General features: G+C 40.0%; 1 protein-coding gene across 1 annotated transcript in view; it reads right to left on the reverse strand.

Annotated features, from left to right (window-relative positions):
• The window catches only part of slc5a6a (solute carrier family 5 member 6a), a 36,889-nt gene that overhangs the window by 8,660 nt on the left and 4,830 nt on the right, over nucleotides 1-23,399 (reverse strand). Inside the window, exons 2-14 of the mRNA XM_017701060.2 lie at nucleotides 15,816-15,951; nucleotides 14,644-15,067; nucleotides 11,246-11,311; nucleotides 10,843-10,894; nucleotides 6,426-6,493; nucleotides 6,088-6,242; nucleotides 4,486-4,626; nucleotides 3,674-3,803; nucleotides 3,481-3,569; nucleotides 3,017-3,129; nucleotides 2,327-2,394; nucleotides 449-535; nucleotides 103-284 (exon numbers count right to left, since the gene is read on the reverse strand). Coding sequence (XP_017556549.1) covers nucleotides 103-284; nucleotides 449-535; nucleotides 2,327-2,394; nucleotides 3,017-3,129; nucleotides 3,481-3,569; nucleotides 3,674-3,803; nucleotides 4,486-4,626; nucleotides 6,088-6,242; nucleotides 6,426-6,493; nucleotides 10,843-10,894; nucleotides 11,246-11,311; nucleotides 14,644-14,991 — 1,499 coding nt within the window. The 5' untranslated portion in view covers nucleotides 14,992-15,067; nucleotides 15,816-15,951. The remainder of the gene's footprint in view (nucleotides 1-102; nucleotides 285-448; nucleotides 536-2,326; nucleotides 2,395-3,016; nucleotides 3,130-3,480; nucleotides 3,570-3,673; nucleotides 3,804-4,485; nucleotides 4,627-6,087; nucleotides 6,243-6,425; nucleotides 6,494-10,842; nucleotides 10,895-11,245; nucleotides 11,312-14,643; nucleotides 15,068-15,815; nucleotides 15,952-23,399) is intronic.

Raw genomic sequence — 23,399 nt, forward strand, 5'->3', positions numbered from 1 at the left:
TACATATCTCTTTATTTATTTATCTAAAAATTATCTCCTGTATTATCGACATATAAAAAACTAACTGCTTTAATAAACAGTGTTACTGTGTCGCGTATGTACCTGGGTTTCGGAGCAACGGAAGTGATGAGTGTTGTCATGACAGCAGTTGTTGCGTTGACCGTGTCAGGAAAAACAGTAACGTCAAGCACAGGTGGGCCACCTGATTGCATACGGGCAATGAAGCTGCCAACACCAATCCAGAAAGCCATGACGAGTCCTGCCACTAAGCCAACCACCGCACCCTGAAAACACACATACACACAGACTGTTCTGTGGTACTCTTCACTTTCTAGCCATGATTCAAATGTGACATAACGACTTGTGCTGTCATATATTACAGTATTACAGTATATAAAGGACACAAGCTTTCACTGTCAATGTCAAATGTGCAGGAGAGCTCACTTACAATGGAGTTGGCCCAGGGGAAGAACATCCCAAGGCAGAAGAGACCAAGAAGAGGACCACCAACCATTCCAAAAATACTGAGTGCTGCCTGAGGGGTTCAGTGAAAGTAAGACATTAAGAGAGAGTGTGGGAGAGCGAGCGAGGGGGAAGAGAGAGAGAAAAGGAGTGCATGTGTCCTTATGAGAGAGAGATACCGAGATGACTGTGCTCATTTTCCACTTTTTGAAATTAAGCTGAAATCATTACATAAGAAAACACGCATGCATGGAGCGCTACTGAGTGCTTAACACAACAGCAGTTGCTTTTACTCTATATTACTGTTAAATATTATTTTACTTTATTTTATTTGCTTTATTAACTTTGTAACTTCCTTTCCCTTCTGTTTTTCCTTGCCATCTGGGTTAATCTCATTTGCATTTTGTATGTCTTTTCTTGGGTGATGTGTGGGGTCTTTGGAAAGCGGTCCTTTGTCAGGCTAACTGTTGGGTGTCATTACATATCTTGACATCTGGTTATCTATACCTCCAAATCTAGCAATGGGGGAGACTGTAAATTCCTGGGTGGACCTCAACCCCTCTATTTTAATTACAAAGGTAGAGGCAGCCGGCCATCAAGTGGGGGGGCCTTTTGGGGTTGTTGAGTCAAAGAAACAACTGGTGGGTGTGCTTTTACTGGAGGGAATAGAAGTTTGATGACTGCGAAAGCTATTTCAGACTCGCTTGGTGGGAAGATGTGAATTCATTAAACTTTTCCTCGCGTCTCCACTCCTGTTTTTCTTCAAGAAACAAACGCTTGCCAGCAGAAGTCAACATTACAAACCTCCTCTACATATTAACTCAACGGTGCATGATTTGGTCAGAAATTTTAACTGTATGCCAAGATCTATTTTTAAGTGTTTTTTTCCACCAGAAGGAAAAGTCCTTGACCACATGCCATGAAAATATATTCTAAAATATTGGCTCCCTAATTATTAATATTTGGTGAAGTCACCCCTGGGAAGTGTATTGACAGAGTTACTTTCTGTAATGCTCAGCTAGGTTAGAGAACACTTTTTGAGGGACCTTGGAACACTCCTCCATCCTTGATATTTTGCTTGTGTCTTCTCAATACACATCACAGGTTTTCAATTGGGTCTAAATCAGGATATTTTCTTACTTTCTTGAAAGATCCACCTCAGGTTTTCTTATAGCGTCTCTCATCATCATCATCATCGCTGTATGTGGGGGTAGTATGCTCAGACGTCCCATTCCTGGCAAATTGTTCACTGTTCCATGCTTTTCAGATTTTTTTTTTGATCACCCTTTTAATCCACGGCAGTCCAAAACCTTCCATCTCATTTGAGCTGACAACTGTTTTTATCCATGTTGATGAATAACAAAGGAAATGTGTGTAACTTCTTTCAAATTATTTTGAGTAGAATGGGTACTGCCTGCACATTGTTAAAGTAAAATAAATATTTTTATTTCTATTAAAACAGACACAAACTGAGCAAACAGTTTAGCTTCATGCCATCATCAGCACTCATGAAGCAACTCTCAACCTACTTCCCTTTGAAGACAAATTGCCCTCACCTGTGTAGGTCAAGCGAACCAATAATTCTGCCTCATAAATTTCTATAAGAACACATTATTCTTAAAATAACACACTTGCATAAATGATTTGTATTAGAAAAATAGTAACCAATTTCTCCAAACATTTTGAGGCACATCTGAATCATTGCATATATTGTTTATGTTTGTGCCCAGTTTCTTTAAGGATGCAAATAATTCTGGAGTTGTTTTGCAAGACAATACAAAGATATGCTACTTTAATAGCAATGCTTGATAAAAGTCTTAAAACCCAGTGACTAACTGTAGTAATTAAACTATTTAGTCCATACCTGCAGCACAGAGCCCATCAGAGAAGCGATGTAGGCCATAGCCAGACACACCAGCCCATAGCCGAGAGCTACAGCAAATAGAGAAAAGGGGACCAAAAAAAAACAAATGAAAGAATGACCAAGGTTTAGAGAAAAATGAATAATTAAACAAACAAACAACCTGATCCACCACAATACAGACCCACAAAATCTAGACAAGAGATAATTCTTGCAGCTACACATATGAAATAAAATTCTGGTTCTGTGGTCCCTGAACACGGATCAGAGGTGTCAAATTTAAATTTTAACACATTAAAAAGGGCCATATTTAAAAAAATCATTTAAAAAAAGCCAGCTGAAACTACATTGGGAGAAAAGAGGCACTGAATACTTTAATATATATAAAACAAACTACATTAGCTGCAGATAACTGTTAAACCTCTTTAAATGTCCCCAGTGTACAGTAGGTTTGAACTAGACACCAGTCATCTTTGTTTTGTTTTTGTGGTGCTGCCCCATATATCGATGCTGTGAAGGGGGGTGGGAGCACACATCACGTTGCAGTGCATGCTGGAAACTAGTGCAGCTCATAAAGAAAAGGGCTAATAGAAAACAAATTATTTTGCGAGTTGGAAAAGGTTGTGCTACCGGCCTGGCTTGTTTTTGATGCATGTGCGCCTAGATAGAACAGGAATGGGATGCAATGCTCACCGAGGCCTTTGGAGAGCAGGGTTGCTCGAGCCTCCGCCATTCCAGGAAAATGGGGTTTGATCAGGTCCTCCATGGTAACCGTTGCCAGGGAGTTGAAGGCAGATGAGATTGTGCTTCAGTTAGAATTAAGAGAAAGCAGAGATATGAGCACAGGAACTAAGGCTTTGTGCACACAGCAGGTAAAAGTGGCCCAAATACGATGGGGTTTGTTGGCGGTTGTGATTGTTGACCTCTGGATAAGCCGCATGAAGCAGCGTGACGCTGTTCTTTTGCACATGTGGGTCAGTTTAGGAGCTGATCTCTTCAGACGGATGTCACATATAGATCACATTTAAAAGATAATGTGAGCAATCAAACAAAAAAAATCTGCTTTGGACACTTTTACCTGCTGTGTGAACGTAGCCTAATCGTGTACTTGTAGCATATCCACTTTCTGATCCTTTACCAGGGCCTTTAGTGGTTACCTGAGTGCTCCACTGAAAAGGCAGGCAACAAACAGTCCAGGCAAACCAGGGAGGTCTCTAAGCACGTCCATCACAAAAAACAAAACCATCTACATTGACAAGATTGGAGAAAGAACATTAGTTTCGAGCTCCTTGTAGCATTAAGGTCAGTGAGGAATCTGTAAGAATACTCGAGTCACTACGAGACTCATACCTGGTCATTGGTCTTGACATAGCCCTTGTCTAGAGGGCTGTCCTCCCCGTAACGGGCATACATGACCAAACCCATCAAGCAGCCCAGCGCCAGAACTATTTGTTGGCATGGAAACACCACGTAGCAGGACCTACCATGAAGAAACATAAAACAAGATTTCATACAGGACTTTCTCTAAACATAAAAGATATACTGCAAATCTCTGTTTATATAACCCCTCCCCAAACCAACCGGATATTTACCGTAGATCTGTGGATATTATGGCAGTCTGATCACATCTAAAATCTATCCATTTTAATTTATAGCTTCTAGTGTTTTACTAATTATCTGAACGCTGCAAAGTTGCATAGGAATATGCAATCACATTGTGATCAACACAAAGTATTGATTCCAAAGTTTTGAACTGTGAATCTTTGAACACTACAGTTCATCACAAAAACCAAATTCAAGCACCTGAAATCAACGTGAATTAAAAGTCATGATTTTCCTTGCATACAAAGACATTTCAGTGTGAATCACGGTATCAGGGGTGGGTTTACTGAGTGCTTGATGACAGGGGCAGCATGACGGTCCCTTAAAATTATAGTATGAACTACTCTTAAAATAAACAATCAGGGGCGTGAATTAACGAGGTAAGAACAGTCAATTGTGATTTCTGATGGACTTGATTGACCTTTAGATCAATATGTGCCTGAGAAACGTGTTCAAGAAGAAGTAGCCAAACTTTTGACTGCTACTATATGCATGTGCGTATACATATTCCACCCATTCATTTTATGTAACTAAACAACACTCTGGTGGTGATTACTGACATGATGGCTTCTTTCTCAGTGCGAGAGCTGAGGTATCGCTGGACCTGAGCCTGGTTCACTCCATACAGAGCCAGCATGAGGAAGACTCCCCCTACAGCCAGAGTCCAGAACGTATGCCTCTCCAGTGGGTCAGGGTTAAGTCTGCATGGTTAAACACAAAGAAAAGCTTCACTGAATGTGCTACAGAATACAGAATGGGGATGAGACACCGCTAAAGCACAACATAGCAGAGGTCATTAACTGAGGAACTGAAGAGCTGGAGGTCAGGGTAGCTTGATAACCACCCTCCAAAACCAGGGGTTTGAATCCTAGTTCTTTGCGCACCAAAGTTTTGTAGTTTCTAATCTACACACCTGGTCCAGACAATGAGGTACTTAGATAATTAGTTAACCAGCTAAATCATATGTGCTCAATGAGACAGAGCAACGTCTGTACATGGGTTCGGGAACTCCTGCTGTAAACAGGAATCAAAGTTTAGCAACTTTGATTCTCATATAGTAGTCATGCCATATACAGGACTTCTCAAAACACACACTGAATGGCTCGTAGTTGAATTACAGACATTATCTGTAACAAAAAGTAAGCTCTAAATAAGAAAAAAAAATAAAAAATTCACAGAGCTAAAAACAAAAGGGTTCTCTTGAGTGAAGCCATAGAGCAGGGGTCAGCAATCCTAATGTTACGATCATTTTGTCCTTTCAACAAAGATCAAACCACCTTGGGAGCCACAGCATTTCATGTCCATTTTAACATCATGGCTGTAAATACGTCTCAGTATTTGATAATGTTTTAGTAGAAGCTAAAACATATAAAAAACAGACTTACTTTGCTTTAAGCTTTAGCTCAGCTACAGCTGCTTTTCTCGCATCTCCAGCAGGAAACTTTTCCATTAAAGCTGAACAGTTTCTTGTAAAATGTCTAACACTCAACTTTTTACGAGGCTAAAGTCGCTTGTCATTCACCAGCTTCTTGTTCACATTTTCCGTTTCCACTTTAAATGAGAAAGTAACTGCTGCACCATTTAAGGTGGAACAGGAAAATCTGCACAAGAAGCTGATGTCACCTTCACAACTTTGTAGTGTTCAACAGCTTGTTGCTGCAGATTAAATGTACCAGGAAACCAGCTGGAGGGATAAGTGCAAATTAGTCCATTCATCTCCAAATTATCAATGTTCGTCTTAGCTAGGCAAAACTGTTGTCTGTGTTGCTATGGTGACCAGTAGTCTGGGTGGATCTTCAGGGTTAAATGGTGAATCAGAAGCTCTACATTAACTCCAGCGTTTAGACCATTTATTGTTGTTAAACTGTGTTGAACGATCAGCAGAGCTTCATTTTACTGTAAAGGAGGATTATTTTATTTTTACCTACTCATCTGATTCAGCTGTGCAGCCGTAACAGCGCAGTACAAGAGCTGCACGTCGCCGACCCCTGCCATAGGAGAACCACTCAGTTCCCTAAAGAAACCTTTAATAGATGGCTATTTAAAGAAATATCTTTTTAAGTGAGGTTAGTGAGACTAATCTTTTAAAAGTTTGAAGAACCTCCATGTAACGTAAATGTGTACTGATGTATTGAAAAGTATCCCTGTGAGTTTCTACTCACTCCAGACCAGAGATCCGGCTGCCGTTCTGTGCTTTCCTCCACACCTCGCTTATACCCCCTGCCTGGTGGGCCCCCACCACAATAACCGCCAGCTGCCCAGCAAACATCACGATCGTCTGGAACACGTCCGTCCAGATCACAGCTTTCAGGCCACCCTGGAATAAGACAAACATGGTCATGGGACAGGAGGTTATCTGAGCCAGACGAGAAAGTGAGCAAATGTTATTGAAAACATCAATAAACATAACTCCGATGCAGTCATCATAAATTGGAAACACATGCTCGAGTTCTTATAACTGCATTATGTACTGAGAAATAAGCAGAAGGATCAGCCTTACCAGTGTTGTGTAAAGAGTGCACACAAGTCCCATTGCCAGAACCGCCCCCCAGAGGTCAAAACCAGTTACTGCAATACACAAGATAAGAACCTTAGCAGAACATTCACTGGTAAAAGACTATTGCCTTCATTCATTCACTTCATCAGCTGCTGTTTATTCTAGGGTTTAAGTCACATGATTTTTATGTTGTGGCTGCAATATTTTGGCCCGAATTTCTGGCTTTGCTGCTCTACATGAACGTAACTATAGGTGAAAGGTGGCTAAAATTACTCTCCTTACTTTATTTATATTCATCCCGTACTCAGCCCCTCTCCCTATTATGGATGGTCTCTCAAAGCATTTAAAAAGCACAGAAGCCCACCAGCTCTTCACATCAGGGTGGGTAAAGGACCCCATGGTGCTGCATAAAGAAGAGAAACTTTGATCGTAGGAGGGCAACGACATAAGCTAATTAACACAGATGTGATCAATACAGGCCTTTAGAGAACTTTAGCTGATGTTAACAGCCGAGAGACGAACAGTCGTCCCCCTAACGGAACTGCAGACCACCGGGATGGTTATATTCTCCGCTTCTGATTTAAATGATGTTTGAATGGAGACAATAAATATCAGACTGAATGCCGTGAGGCGGAATACAACATTGTGTTTCGACAAACGTGATTCTATAAGTTTGCTGGTGCAGTTAGTTCAGAGTTCAGCTCCAGTCCTGAAACCCGTGCAATGCATAACTGTGGTTTCCTGGTTAAAATTCCTGATGTCATCAGCTGATTAATCCCTTCTGGAGCTGAATGAGATGCGAACAACAGAGAAACCTGGAGTGAAAACACTGAATTAAAGGTCTCATCATTCTCTGATTCACCTGCAAGATGTGACCGAAGCCTTCATAAACCACATCGTGCTGGTGAAAATGGTGGCGACTATACAGTGTGATGTCACGTGAAACGTGAGAATACACAGGCATGCATATCTCCTGCGCTGTAAGAACGAATAATTCACTCAAGCCAAAACTGCTAGTAATGGAAAAAGTAGTAAGGAGCAACAAGCATCATTCAAATAAGATCATGGCCCCCACCGGCTTTCACTTATTACACCAGCATTCCAGGGTGAATTAATCATTTAATGGAAAACCCCAGCTAAAAAGAAAATCTTTTGTAAACATGCCTATTCACATCCTACAACAGTCTCTGTACTTAGTTGTTTTCATTGAGACTGAACTTCTTGAAAACACTCAGGAGGAACATCACACAAAGACTGCTGGTGACCTTTTACTATGCCTCCATTTAGAGCATACCAACATACTGCATGTGAGTATGGTACACCAGCTGCACAGCAGCTCAGAGGAAAGCAGTCCAGAGGGTCATCAACACCACCCAAAAGATTGTTGGCTGCCCTCTTTCCACACTGGAAGAACTACACAGTTCCCGTTGTCTCAAAAAAGCCCAGAACATTATAAAGGACACCCACCATCCTGGTCATTACCTGTTTGAACTGTTGCCTTCAGGCAGACAGTACAGATCAATTAATGCACAGACAAAAAGACTCAAACCTAGTTTTTATTCAACTGCAATAACAACCCTCACTGCTGCAAAAGAAATGGGCGAAAGACAAAGTATGCATGTCTGTAGATGTAAGTCCATATTGGTGTGTGTTTAGGTATGCTGCTTTTTTTCTTTTTTAACTTTTATTATTTGAGACTTTTGAATGATGCACTGACTGGAGAGCACTTTTAATTTCGTTGTACTTGTGACAATGACAAAGACCTAAACTAAACTAAAAGTCCAGGAAGCCCCTCTTCTGATTATGTATCTAGTGAGAGGAACCTCTGAACACCACCACTGGGGTGTATTTTTTTGTCCATACATCCTGAAAAGCATTTGTGAGGTCAGACACTGATGTTGGACGAGAGGCCCTGGCTCACAATCTCTGTTCTGGTTCATCCCAAAGGTGTGTGATTTAGTTGAGGTCAGGGCTCTGTCCACACCCAGCCATGCCTTCATGGAGCTGCTTTGTGCACTGAGCTCAGTCATGCTGGAACAGAAAAGGTACTTCTCCAAACTGTTCCAACAAAGATGTAAGCGTAGAATTGTCCAAAATGTGTTGGTGCTGAAGCATCAAGATTTCCCTTCACTGGATCTAAGGGTTCTAGGCAAACCCCTGAAAAACAACTCCATAGCCTCATCCCTCCTCCACCAAACTTTACAGCTGGCACACTGTAGTCAGGCAGGTAATGTTCTACTTTCATTCACCAAGCCCAGACTCGTCCATCAGACGGATAGAGTCCACTTTACACCACTCCATGCGATGTTTGACATTGTGCTTGGTAAGCATGGCTATGTGCTTGATTTTCTACACCTGTGACAATTGGACTGAATGAAACACTCATATTTCAATGATTAAAGGTATATCCCAATACTTTTGTCCATATAATGTACCTTATCTTAGTTTGGTTTCTTTTCTCTGGCATCCATTCTGAATAAGGATAGAATCACTGTTTTGAGTTTGTTAAACAACTGAGATGAGATACAACAATAAGTATATCATGCTTGTGTTTTTAGCCTACAGATCAGTGGCTTATGGGAGGCAAATCAAGGAAAAAAAAAAAAAAAAAAAAAAAAAAGTTAAAACAATGGTCTGATGGCGTTTGGTCTGATGTTCAGTTACACCAGAGACATGACTATGTTTTTCCAGGCCGAGGTCTGAGAATGTCCTAAAATGTACACCTTAGCCCCGCCTAGATTAATTAACCTATATTTGCATGTCAGTAACCTAAAATAAAAAAGCAAATTGGGAAATGAAAGATAAATCACCAGCAAGTGGCGCCTGCATTTGTTTCCATTTGACTAATTCCGCCACAAAGCACGTCCAAGACAAAAACAATCAGTCACTTTGCTGTTGATTGACCTATTTTTCATTTTCATTTTAATTTTGTCAGATATGCAGCTTACTGATATGAAAATACTGACACTAAACATTGTTTTATTTCATTTCATGAATAAAAGGTAAAGCCAAAGCAAAGCTTTGTTCTTTTCTTTATTAGCTTTTCCATTTTAGATGTCAATGAAATACCAGAGTAATGACCAAAATGTAATGACACAGCCATTTTAAATTTACTTTTATTTTTGTCACAAATGATTCATGTTTATGGGTCATTCTACAGAAACGACCACTTTTCTGTCTTTCCGTAGGAGTCACTGGTGTTATTGATCCTCATTGGTGTTGCACATAATAAAGGAAACACCAGAGACTTTTACAAAACGGCAGCTACGGAACATCAAACCATATGCTGTCAATCATGGAAAATCCACTAAAATATGTAATTTAATCCATTTATATTCTATTTTTTCACAATTATCTAAGAATAAAGTTGGTCACACCAGTGACTTCAGCTAAAAGCTTCATATGAATCATGAGCCAAATGAGACGTCAGCTGAGCTGAATGAGAAAATTTCTGAGAACTGAAAGGCACCGTGGACTCACCATGTGCTTTTCTTTTCTTCATAAATCCTCAGAAGACAGGTGAAAGAGGTCAAGTGACCTCATCAGTGTGACTTATTTAAAAATTAGAGAACATTTGTTACGTGGTAACACCAGTAACGCGACTCCTGGGGACCACAACTTTCATTATATACAGGGTGACTCAAAAGTCACAGGACAGGTTTTATTTTTTATTTCATTATCGACTTTTACCTCTGGGGTCATCTCAAACAAATTGTGTATGCTGAGAAAATCCGCAACAAACACCACCTTCGGCACTGCATCGTGGAAGCTTGTGACAGCATAAACAAATAAAATACAATAAAATGGTGTCCTGTGACTTTTGACTCACCCCGTTTTTTAGAATATTTATTTGCCATTTGTTTCCTTTATGTCTGTTAAGTCCCATATTCACAGAGTCATGTATAGTATAGTTTTAGTATTATTGCAGAAATTCCTTCAAAATATGGCCTCTGCCTTTACACATGAGTGTGAGGACAAGCTCTTCTGCAGTGCTTGGAATTCCATGTAATTGACTTAAAAAACAATATTGCTGAATTGACGACTCAGGAAGGCGTAACTGTTAAAATAATGTTTTATTTTAAAATATAAATAAATTGTAAGCCTAACATGTTTAAGTGTAATATATCTGTAAACACTATAGGGAGACAAAAATGGACATTTCTGTAGAATGACCCATATGTGAAACATTCAATTGCAATCACAAAAGAGGTTTGCAAGTATATTTAATGTTTTGACTAGGTTATTATTCAGGATTTGGGCGACACCACAGGGATTCCTGTTGGATTTATGACGTATTTGCATAATTCATGTAAGGTGTTGCAGTGAAAAAAGGATGGACAAAAACATGGAAATATGTGAATTCTTTCAAACCGATGAGGCTGAGAAATGTAATGTTGCACTACAAAATAGCTTTGTTTACCTGCATTCAGCGCAAGGGCAGGGGCATAGAGGACCACTCCCATGTAGATCACCTACAGGGTCAGAAATTCAATGAACATTCAGTTACTCTCAAGGAAAACAGACATGTGTTAAAGATTAAATAAACACTGGTGCAGTGAACTTCATGCTTGGTCATGCTGATACCTTCATAACATGTAACCTTAGAACTTCAACACTGAACAAAATAATGTGGATCACAGAGATAAAAACATTTTTATGTTTGTTCATAAGGTCTGAACAGACCAAAACAACTCTGAGAAAAGGAAAATATTGCTTTAGAACAGCTGCTGAAGTGATTGTTTATGTAACTTTGAAAAGTTCAGATAACAAAATCTTTTACACATCCTGCCTCCACAGCCTCACCCAGACCAAACTACACTCACCATCTGAAAGATGAAGGTCACAGTGCCACATATTCGCACAGTTTTATTGAAGCGAAGCTCCAGATACTGATAAGAGAAAGAATAGGAGGGGAAAAAAAATAAGATTAGACTTCAGTATTGTATAATAAATGTGTGAGGACGCATTTACTTTCACTCAGAATATGCTAACATCTTAAAATAGGTCTGTGAAAGCAATTTAAGAACAGCAACTGTGCATATACGCTCAGAAAGCCTGTGTCCACAATCTGAACCACAATATGATTTAAACACAACGTACTTGTCTTGTCAGCATCTTCATAGACATCCTTTTTCACAGAGGCTGACTGTAGGATGTGCCGACTTGTATTTTGCGATTCAGCAACTTATGATGGCACTTCTTTTAAATTGCCAAGACAATGCCAACAACTATGCCCTGGTCACTACGTAGTGAACTAGTTTGCTAGTGCACTCTCTGTCCACTTGAAATTATAAGGTTTGGTGTGCTTTCTGAGCAGTTTTGAGATATTGCCCTTCAAAGACTTTGTTTTTTAAATAGCAAAACTAACATGTGGATCACATTTCTTCCATATGCAACCCCATTTCCAAAAAATGTGGGACGCCGTGCAGAATCTAAATGAAAAAAAAATTAAATACATGTGCAAATCATTTAAACTAAATTTTAAAAGGAAAATACTACACAGATAAATCAAATGTTGAAACTGAGAAAATTGACTGTTTTTTTAAAAATATATGCCCATTTTGATTTTGATGCCAACAACACGTTCCAAAAAAGTTGGGACGGAGGCCTGTTCACCGCTGTGTTTCACCACCTCTTCTTTTAACAACACACTGTTTGGGAACTGAGGAGATGCTGCAGAAGTTTTGAAACAGGAATGTTTCCTGTTCTCGTTTGATACAGGATTTCAGCTGCTCATCAGTTTCAGGGGCTCATTTGTTGTATTTTTCATTTCATAAATGTGCCAAATGTTCTCAGTGGTGACCGCTCTGGACTGCAGTCAGGTCAGTTTAGCACCTCTTTAATGTGGAGCCATGTTGTTATAATACATGCAGAATGTGGTTTGACATTGTTTTGTTGAAATAATCAAGGCATTTCCTGAAAAAGATGTCATCTGGACAGCAGCAGATGTTACCAAAACATGTACATATATCTTTCAGCATTAATGAAGCCTTCACAGATGAGGACATCACCCATGTTATATGCACTTATGCCCCCCTAAACCATCATAAATACTGACTTTTGAACTGTGCACTGATAACAAGCTGAGTGGTCTTTAGCCCCACAGCATCCATGATTTCCAAAAAGAATTTCAAATGTTGATTCGTCGGACCGCAGGACTAATTTTCCACTTCATCTCAGTCCATTTTAAATTAGCTCAGGCCCAGAGAAGGTGGCAGTGTTTCTAGATTTGTTTATATTTGGTTTCTTCTTTGTGTTTTAGAGTTTTGACAGCATTTGCGGATGCAGTGGTGAACAATTTTACAGACAGTGGTTTTCATAAGTGTTTCTGAGCCCATGCAGTGATTTCCACAAAAGCATCATGTCTGCTTTTAATGCAGTGCTGCCTGAGGGCCCAAAGATCACAGTCAGCAGATACTGGTTTTTGGCCTTGTCCCTTACATACAGGGATTTCTCCAGATTCTCCAGAGAGTCTTTTAATGATATTATGCACCATAGACGATGAAAAGCAGAAGCTCTTTGCCATTTTATGTTCAGAAACGTTCTTCTTGAATTGTTGCTCTATTTGTTCGTGCAGTCTTTCACAGAGTGGTGAACCCCTCAGACTATGCCTCTCTGGGATGCTCTTTTATACTCAATGTTATGGACCTGTTGCCAATAAACTATCAGATTTTTTATTTTTAAAATTTTATTTTACAACTTTACCAGCCTTTATTGCCCCCATCAAAACTTCTATAGAACGTGTTCGCATCAAATTCAAAATGGACATAGCATTAAAGTGTTTTCAATGAAATCTAGGGTTTAAGTGATTTTCATGTCATTGCATTTTGTTTTTATTTACATGTTTCACAGCGTCCCAACATTTTTAGAAATGAAGACCTATTATCCTGCTATTTAAATACCATTTTGGAAATCCTCAATGCCATCTATCCAGAAGGTTGTTCCATAAATTTATTATCTCAAGTGAAGTTTGTTAGAGGATCCCTTTAAAGTGGGATCAAGCCAAAATAAAATGTACACTTCAGGATCAGAATTTGCCCAGAAATCATAGCAGTGTGACTGGATTTCCTTTAAAACCACCTCTAAAAACTGGTGAAAAAAGGCCTAACCGTATCAAACCACTTTGACTGCTATCAACTGCTGATGTAACTCTGTTACTTTGCTCGGATAGCTTGTGTGTCACTGAGCTAAGGGCTCCAATATCAGCAACAACAAAAAAGAGGGGTAATGCACCACATCATACAACTGAACCAGACAAAGCAATTATTCACAAAGATTAACATACATTAATCTGTCTTCTCAACACTAACATAGCATTGTAATGCAATATATGCACTTTCTAGCTATGTATTCTCATACACTGATCAGGCATAACATTCTGACCACCTCCTTGTTTCTACGCTCATTGTCCATTTCATCAGCTCCACTTACTGTATAGGTGCACTTTGTAGTTCTATGGTTACAGATTGTAGTCCATCTGTTTCTCTGATACTTTGTTACCCCCCTTCACCCTGTTCTTCAGTGGTCAGGACCTCCATGGACCCTCACAAAGCAGGTACTACGTAGGTGGTGGATCATTCTCAGCGCTGCAGTAACACTAACGTGGTGGTGGTGTGCTAGTGTGTGTTGTGCTAGTCTGAGTGGATCAGACACAGCAGTGCTGCTGGAGCTATTAAACACCTCAGTGCGGCTGCTGGACTGAGAATAGTCCACCAACCAAAAACATCCAGCCAACAGTGTCCTGTGGGCAGCATCCTGTGACCACTGACGAAGGACTAGAAGATGACCAACACAAACTGTGCAGCAGCAGATGAGCTGTCGTCTCTGACTTTACATCTACATGGTGGACTGACAAAGTAGGAGTGTCTAATAGAGTGGACAGTGAGTGGACACAGTGTTTAAAAACTCCAGCAGCACTGCTGAATCTGATCCACTCACACCAGCACAACACAAGCTAACACACCACCACCATGTTACTGTAGTGCTGACAATGATCGCCCACCCAAATAGTACCTGCTCTGCGAGGGTCCATGGGGGGTCCTGACCACTGCAGAACAAGGTAACAAAGTAACAGAGAAACAGATGGATTGGAGGCTGTAACTGTAGAACTACAAAGTGCACCTATATAGTAAGAAGAGCTGATAAAATGGACAATGAACGTAGAAACAAGGAGGTGGTCATAATATGTCTGATCAGTGTACAGACATTTCTAAAATGTTACCTGGTAGGCACTGGAGAGGCGCAGACGGTAGAAAACAGGTATGAAGATGTGTGCAGGGATGAGCAGGCCCAGGAAATAGGAGCAGCCCAAGAACCAGTACTGTGTGCCGTAGGTGTAGATTTCAGAGGGCGCGCCCAGAATGGCCACAGCAGACTGGAAGGTGGCCAGCAGGGAGAGGGACACAGGGAGGCAGCTCATGCTGCGGTCAGCCAGCAAGAACTCCTGCGTGGTCCTCTGGCGGCCCCCTGAGAAAGCATAAAACAGGCCGATGCCCGTTGACGCCACCAGCAGCAGGGCAAAGATCACGTAGTCCACCGTAGTGAAGTGCATCTGGACTACTTCCCCCATGATGCCGTGTGGTGGGGACTAAATGCCTAGTGCAGTGCTAGTGAATGGTTGTCCATGGAGTCCTCACAAAGACCCTCTGTGAAGCATTAAACAGCAGAACATGGTCAATGATCCACCTCAGAAGAAGTTACTCTTAGCTTGGTATCATGCTGACATGAATGAAGCCTTAATATAATCCTGCCCTACATTATACTCTGGGACTACTTGTCGGTAGTATTTTTATATTTATCACACTGACCACTAACAGTCCACTTAAACAAGTACAAAAGACTAATAACGAACCATGCAGACACCTGCATTGCTACCAAATGCCTAAAATAACCCTTTTCGCTGTCGTTCTAGCCAGGTTTTGGCAACCAAAGAACAGGTTATACTAAAATGGGTCCTTTAAGGTTGTGTAAAAATAGCCTGAGTAAAGTTCTAGGTTTCTCTTTCAGCTGTAATTTCTGTCCCTAATATAGCCACAACCTCTACTGGGAAAAGAAACTTACTATATTCCTGTATTTAACAGTCAACTGGACTGCGATATGCTGTAAAAAATGGCTGCTCAACCTAAAAATAAATACTTCTTGTGCTAGCAAGCAATTTAACTGTCAAGCAAAAACTTGATTTTAGTTTGGATGAACAAAAACAATCATTTACAGCTCTTTGAACTTCTAATATAATCTATAGGCATAATCTGCTAAAAGCCCTTTTGTTTCGTTAACAAAACCAATGAGCATCTGAACAACATTCAAAAACGTGTCTCTTATGAAAAAGAGAAAGATTAACAAAAAGACACATAAATCAAGAGTGAAAGATAATAGATACACAGAAGCACCTACCGTCTCCAGCGCTTGGAGGGGTGATTTATTGCCCTGTGGTCGGGAGCTGTGTGATCTGGAGGCTCTGTCTGCCTTCCTGGTCATTTAAAAAGGGAGGAACTAGGCGTTTCTGACGGAGGTCAACCAACTGCCACAGCTGGAGGAGGCAGGACAGCATTACTGAGAGCAGCCTGTGCAAAACATTTACTGCAAAAGCAATTTATTCCTAAAAACCTACAGATCCCATCTACTATTCTTTTCTACTATGGGGTATTAAGGAAAGTCCTACCACAGGCATTACAGTGCTAGGAAGGTATAAAGATATAGGGCTAATTAGTGAAACTTAATGGTCTCAGTTTCTCACTAGCAAAAACTCTCAATGCCAGCATTTTACCCAAATTAAAACCATGACGCATCAGAGATTTTGGGGGTTTTTGTGATTTTTTTTTAATAAAGGGACTGAGAAAATCTTGGCGAGTTGGCATTAAGCAAATTTCATGCTAGCTATTACCCTCTAGCTTTTATTTATAACCCCATTCCCAAAAAAGTGATTTCCAAAAAGAATTTTAAAATGTTGATTCGTCGGACTGCAGGACAATTTTCCACTTGCCCTCAGTCCATTTTAAATGAGCTCAGGCCCAGAGAAGGTGGCAGCGTTTCTGGATCCTGTTTATATTTGTTTTTTTCTTTCTTTAACTTGCATTTGTGGATGCAGTGATGAACTGTGTTCACAGACAGTGGATTTCAGATGTGTTTGAGCCCAAAAAGTGATTTTCATTAAAGCATCATGTCTGTTTTTAATGTAGTGCTGCCTGAGGGCCCAAAGATCACAGCCAGCAGATACTGGTTTTTGGCCTCGTCCCTTACACACACAGATTTCTCCAGATTCCCCGAGTCTATTAATATTATGTACCGTAGATGATGAAATGCAGTTCTTTGCCATTTTACGATGAGAAATGTTTTTCCTTGAATTGTTGCACTATTTGATGGTGCAGTCTTTCACAGAGCGTTGAACCCCTTTTAATCTATACTTCTAAAAGACTCCGCTTCTCTGAGATGCTCTTTAATATCCCAGTCATGTTACTGTCAAATCAACTACCAGGTGTTTTTTTTGTTATTTTTTTTAAAGCATTACACAACTTTACCAACCTTTTGTTGCTCCTATCACAACTTTTTCAGAATGTGTTGTTGACGTCAAATTCAAAATGGGCAAAAATTGTTTAAAAAAAAAACAAAGAAAATGTCTCACTTTCAACATTTGATTTGTTGTACTTGTGCGATTTTCAATGAAATATGGGGCTTAAATGATTTGCACATCATTGTGTTTTGTTTTTATTTACATTTTACACAGCATCCCAACATTTCTGGAACTAGGGTTGTACTTTTAACAGTTTTGTGTTAACCATTCAAACTGCATTTCAGTGACGAAATGCATCACATGAGGAAACAATACAAGAAAGGAAAAAACGAGTGCAAACTGATGGTAGTAAGAGCGACAGCACACAGAGCACTGCACAGACTAAAGAAAACCGTGCCATTCACAGTCATCAGCAGTGAAGGGACGCCGGCTGGTCTTGTGAGCCGTAACGCACTTCATTAAATTCCACACCGTGTGACTTGCGCTCGTGAGAAATCTAGTAGATCCTAAGGTCCCCGATCTGAATCGGTACCAGAACCAGCTTATATCTACCGCCTTTCCACTGTAGGCCTAACATCTGCTTCACTAAAGCGATTTCCCTTTAAAACAGTTAAAAGCAAAGCTAAAGGTCTAAAACAAAGCAGTGAAGCACGTAGCAGTGTTTAGACTTTGCCACATGAGCACCTGAGGAAAAAAACCCAAACACATTGGTTCCAGATGCTACTAACCATTCACAGACATAATAAAATATCGGTTTTGAAATACACCAGCAGTATAGTACTTTAACCCTTGTGTTGTCTTGCGGGTCAAAAGTGACCCACTACCATGTTTAGCTGTAGAAAAAATACCCTAACCTATCTTTTTCCAACTTGAAATTTTATGACTTTTCCTAAAGGGATCCCATCATAAGAAAAAGTGATATTTTGTTTTTGTTTATGTTTCCATGTGAGCTGTACACCACTAGGGTACAAATATTGTCTTATGGGTCATTTTTGACCCATGAATTATAAAAGCATTTAAACACCAGAAAAAAAGTTCAAAGGCCACACACAAACTCTCTGATACACACACACACCTACACACACCTACGCACACACACACACACAAACACACACACTCACTCATCAAAGAAACTGGATTGATGTATGAATTGAACTTGCTTTTGACCTGCACCTACACTCTTGATCTGCCGCTAACCCCTCACATCACACAAGCTCCCAAACAAAACAAACAACAATCTCAGACATAGTAAAACAATAAAAACAAATTCAATATAGAGGATATAAAGAGACCCTGAATCAAAGTACCCCTAGTTCGTTCCTTGCTGAAGCCATGAATAGATGTCTCAGTGCTCAACAGGTCCTGGATGAGATATTTTCAGGAGCTGTGGAGGAACAAGAGGATGAACATCATATCTGAAGAGGAAGATGGGGAGGAGTGCAACCCAGAGGATGAAGCATCTTCAGATGAAGAAGAAGAGGAAATCCCTCAAGCTGACAGAGAGACTTTTTGGTCAAAGAATGGCAAAATTGCATGGTCCTCATCAAATTCAGACAGCAACCAGGGAAGAACTGCAGCATCAAACATCATAAGGATGACTCCAGGACCAACAAGGTATTCGGCTGCCCATGTCCAGGACATTTCATCCACCTTTCTCCTGTTCATCACACCAGCCATCGAAAAAATCATCCTGGAGAATACAAATTTGGAGGGTTTCCGGAAATATGGAGAAAACTAGAAAAATATGGATGAGATTGACCTGCGTGGCTACATAGGGCTTTTGATATTAGCAGGTGTATATAGGTCCCATGGTGAGGCTACATATACAGAAGGATGTTCCTTGAGCAGTTGGGAAAGGCTCTTGTCACCCTGTGCATTGAGAAAAGGGAGCGCCTGCCTCGCACAGAAGCCACTGCAGCCATTGTGGAAGCTGTTCAAGGAGTTGTATCTTGTCCTGATCCACCTGAGGCTGCAGCAGGGTCAGTCAAAAGAAAAAGGTGCCAGTTCTGCCCCTGGAAGAAGGACTGCAAGACAAAATCTGTGTGCTGCACATGTGAGAAGTACATCTGCAAAGCCCATTCTCACGTTCGCACATACTGTCCAACATGTGCTAAATAGAGTTGATGGTGAAGTGTGTTCACAAAATCAAGTAAAATTTTGTTTTATTAGTGTTATGAGAGAAGTATTTTAATAATTCACTTCCTAAAAATTATAAAAGAATAAACTGTTGACAAAAGTTCCAGATTGTTGACTGTTTTTTCCCTTTTAATATAATTAATTCAGATGTAATTACTTCACATTTATATTATAGCAATAATAAACCTCTACTGTGTAAAAGTAAACTTTTATGACAGTGTAATACTGTTCACTGGTGATCGTCTTTGTAATGTGTAATGCCCTTTGGTAGGGCGGGTCATTTTGGACCCATAGGACAATGGGAGTAAACAGAATGTTAAGATCACACAAGGGCTAGTTATCCATTACTTTCTTCTGGCTTGTGTTTAAACTGCTTCACAGCTTGGGCAATCAGACTCCACGAAAAACAAACAATAAAAACGAGGCCAGATTAGTGATTGGCAATACAACTCCTCTGAAGCGAGTCAGACCAATTGGCTCAATTCAGAACGAGAAGGCGATTTGTTTGGCTCTGGAATGGCTTCATTCGGTAGCATGTCAGGTTATTTTGTTCTCAAAATAATCATTTAATTGACATAATTTAACTTAATTATATCATTGAGTTATTACATTTGCTTAATTATATAATTAAATTATATAATTAGCAAAATATGCATCAACAAATCCAAGTCAGATGGTAAGTAGTTTCACTGGTTGAGTTTTAGGAGGCAGAATCCACAAGAGAGGCAGCCAAAATGCTGATAAACATCAGAACATCAACAGAGTTCATTTGCAATGCTGATGGTAAAACAGCAGTAAATACGAAGAAAGCAAGTTTTTTTTTAGTAAACAACAGCCTGTATGTACTACTTAACCAGTTATTCTCCAGGCCATATTTTGGTTATTCCATCTGAATTTACGTGACCAAATCATAAGGCAAATTATTCAGTAACTGCATGAAAAATGAAAGGCGCTGGTGCTTTTTTTTCGTAAAAGTTCCCCTCAAATTAACAGAACATGTGTTTTATGATCAAACATAATTCCATATGCTTACATTTTACTGAACACCAAAAATCTCAGATGCTCATTTTTTTTGACAAAAATTATTTGATTAAAAAAATTTCACTGAAGAGACGCCATCCGAGATCCAGTTCATAGCTCAGATTTGTGGAAAAACAGATCGACTTTCAGTAGAAAAACAAACCCGAGTTCAGCTTCTTTTATTATAAGGGTTTAAAATGACACCTATTTGACTGGAAAGAAGAGCCTCTTATGACGCCCAACTTCTGAATGTAGCTTATGAAATATGACAGCTATGAAGTAAAGAATATGACGAAGTGTGTTTTTCGGTGGAATTAGAGATTCAAAAGTGCAATTATGCCAAACTGATCTTAAGCTTATTGTAAAACAGCGTATCAAGCATCAGGCAGCACATTCATAATGATTTCACGAGCTTGGTTTTACAGGCGACCAATTACCTTGATTACGATTAATTAATTATTATTTTGGGGTTTTTGTTCACTGACTAGGTTTGTACTGTAAATGCTCTGTATATCTTAATGTAAATCGTCTCAACAGCTGGATCGGAATTCAATTGGCTTTTACGTCAATCCAACTCGATATTCGTCATAATTACGTGCGCCTGAGACTCAAACATCTGGGGTGATATTTCTGCACAAATATTAGAAGAGACTCGTCCAAAACCCTCCCTGTTTGAAGAGATTTCTAAAGAAATGTCCAAACGCGGCCGCGGGAGAACGAGGTTGCAGTGTCAAACAACAGATAAAAGTCTGAAAGCAAAGTTTAAAGAACCCAAGGACGCGAACCGAAGAAGTGACTGTAGCCGCCCATTTTACATTGAACTGAACACATTCTGGGTGATGAGCCCAGCTGTAAGTAAGTGAAGCTTCATGATGGCTCCTGTGCTGAAGCAGTGTGACAGTCACACGGGTCAGTTTAGGAGATGATCTCTTTTGACTGATACAGATCACATTAAAAAAATAATCTGAACAGAGAAACAAAAAAAAAACGAGTTTGGTGAGAAAATCAGATTTGGGCAATTTTTACCTGCTGAGTGAACTTAGCCTTAGCTTCCATGTCGCAGAGTGGACGTGGCGGAGTCACGTGACGACACACGCAGTAGTGAGTTTCAAGGGGACAGTACATGAACGCACGGCGTCGGGAAAGAATTAACAGAATTAAAATTAAAACGAAGTTACCAACATGTGCAAGATCACATCGGTTAGAGGTCGGTATGAGAAGTACCTTTTCATAAACGAATGTTTTAAAACAGAACAGTAGAATAAAAGCCTGGAGGCGAGGCGGGGTGTGTGGAGTCAGTACAGCTTAGAAAACATCATTTCAGTGGATTATGGTTCAGTTATGTTCCCTGACTAAAGGGACTGAGATGGACCCTTGAGGGTTCCACCCCAGTGATGAGAGGGGAACTGTCCCAGTGACATTTTAGTGCCTTTATTTCTGAGATTGTACAATATGAAATCAAAAGAAATCTGTGATAAAGCACAAGCCAAAGCCATTTCAGGTGTCAAAGTTCATCCGGACACAGAATGTTGCCAAGATATTATTGTATTCGGTTACTTCTGAGTCATAAGAGAGGGAGACGCACTTTGCTCCTGAGAGATAGAACAAAAACATTAACAGCAGGTGGGAGTGAACTTACAAAAATATAAAAGCCCATTTAATCTCAGTAGAATTTCGTTTACAGCCTTTAATCTAGAGCCAACTAATAAAACAATGACAATTCTCTTTTATAATCTTGGTTATAGAGCTGTGAAGGTGATAACGGCACTGGCTTGTGGCGCATATTACACTTCTGTAATCAGATTTATTTACATAAGATCACGTAGCGTGCTTATTGTGACAGTGACGACTGAGGACTGCACGGCTCAAATAAAAGGCCCGGTATTGTACACAGTCCTAAATCAATAGACTGCATGATGGTCATGATAAGCATAAAAATAGCCAGATAGCAGATAGATGGAGAGCTGCAGCTCCTCAAATGTAATTTCTATGCAGAAGATAAAAGCTCTAAATACAAAAGAGCTTCATTACAGGTTCACTCGAAGCACACATGAACGCCAGAACCTGTTCATCTGTGGTCATATGGTTTCTGCTGATCAAACTGAGGAATCGAGCCACATCGTGCCTGTTTGATTTTCCTAAGCCCCTGTGATCAAACCCCGCATGGAACATAATCTGAGTCATTAAAGACAGCTTATGAGTCATCGACCTCGAGCAGCGGGGCCCCATCATCGTAGCGCACAATGTCCCTGGGGACCTAATCATACAGTAAATGTCTTCTGCACCAAATACCGCAAAAACCAAGCAAAATCCACCGTCATCCGTGATACAGGCCTGAGGGACACGACTGCTGACGGATCAATACATTTACTTCCGAGTTATCCGGCACCATTCTTAGTGCACCAGTAGCGCTGCGGTAAATCAGTTTGTTGCTGGGCTATTTAAAATCATGGGCGTGCGAGTTCTGTGAGTGGGAGAGCAGCCAGTGATCAAGAATAGCAATTAGAGCTCACAGCCTTCACAGCACCAACTGACCTACAGCATGATTATTTTTACGCTGTACAAATTTCATATGGACCATTCCACCAAATTGGGTCAAAGTCAGAGCTGAAAAAGCGAATGAAAAAGGCAAAGAGAAAGATTTAAGAAAAACATCGATAATCTGGAGACGAACAGACGTTTATAATCACTCCAGCTGGTTTCCTGATATGTTCAATCTACGTGAAACTTAAGCTTCTTGTTTGAATTTCTGTTCCTGTAGTGAAACTCCACCGTTCAGAATCGTTCACAGAGCTAAAGATAAGAAGCATATAAAGCTTTTAATGCCTTAAACACTACCTCAAAAGTTAATACATTAAATGGTTTCAAATACACTGCCTGATGCTTGAGACATTTTTGATCATTCTGAGATCATATTTTGGCTTAAGAGAGTTTATTTACACATTCAATGGGGCAAAATATTACACCCCAAAATATTTTTTTTTCCAAATTTACTACTTTACCCCCCCCAGAAGGAGTCAGTAAGTCTTTCTTTTCATTCACAGCAGGGACCATGCACCACTGCATTGTCAACTGCACAGTATTTATGCAATTCTTATTTTTGCACTGCACATTATTTTTATTGTTTTAGTATATTGTATTAGTTATCCTTACTTTTTATTTATGCTGCAATAAAAATATTTCCATCTGGGATTAATTTTAAAAAAAAAAAAAAAAAAAAAAAAAAAAAAAAAAAAAAAAAAAATCGACCTACTGACCCAACTACCTACAGCACGACCGATCTAACTTCTGAATGAACCTCTGACCTTCCG

This window comes from Pygocentrus nattereri, chromosome 4 (assembly GCF_015220715.1).
Source record: "Pygocentrus nattereri isolate fPygNat1 chromosome 4, fPygNat1.pri, whole genome shotgun sequence".
Taxonomy (NCBI): domain Eukaryota; kingdom Metazoa; phylum Chordata; class Actinopteri; order Characiformes; family Serrasalmidae; genus Pygocentrus; species Pygocentrus nattereri.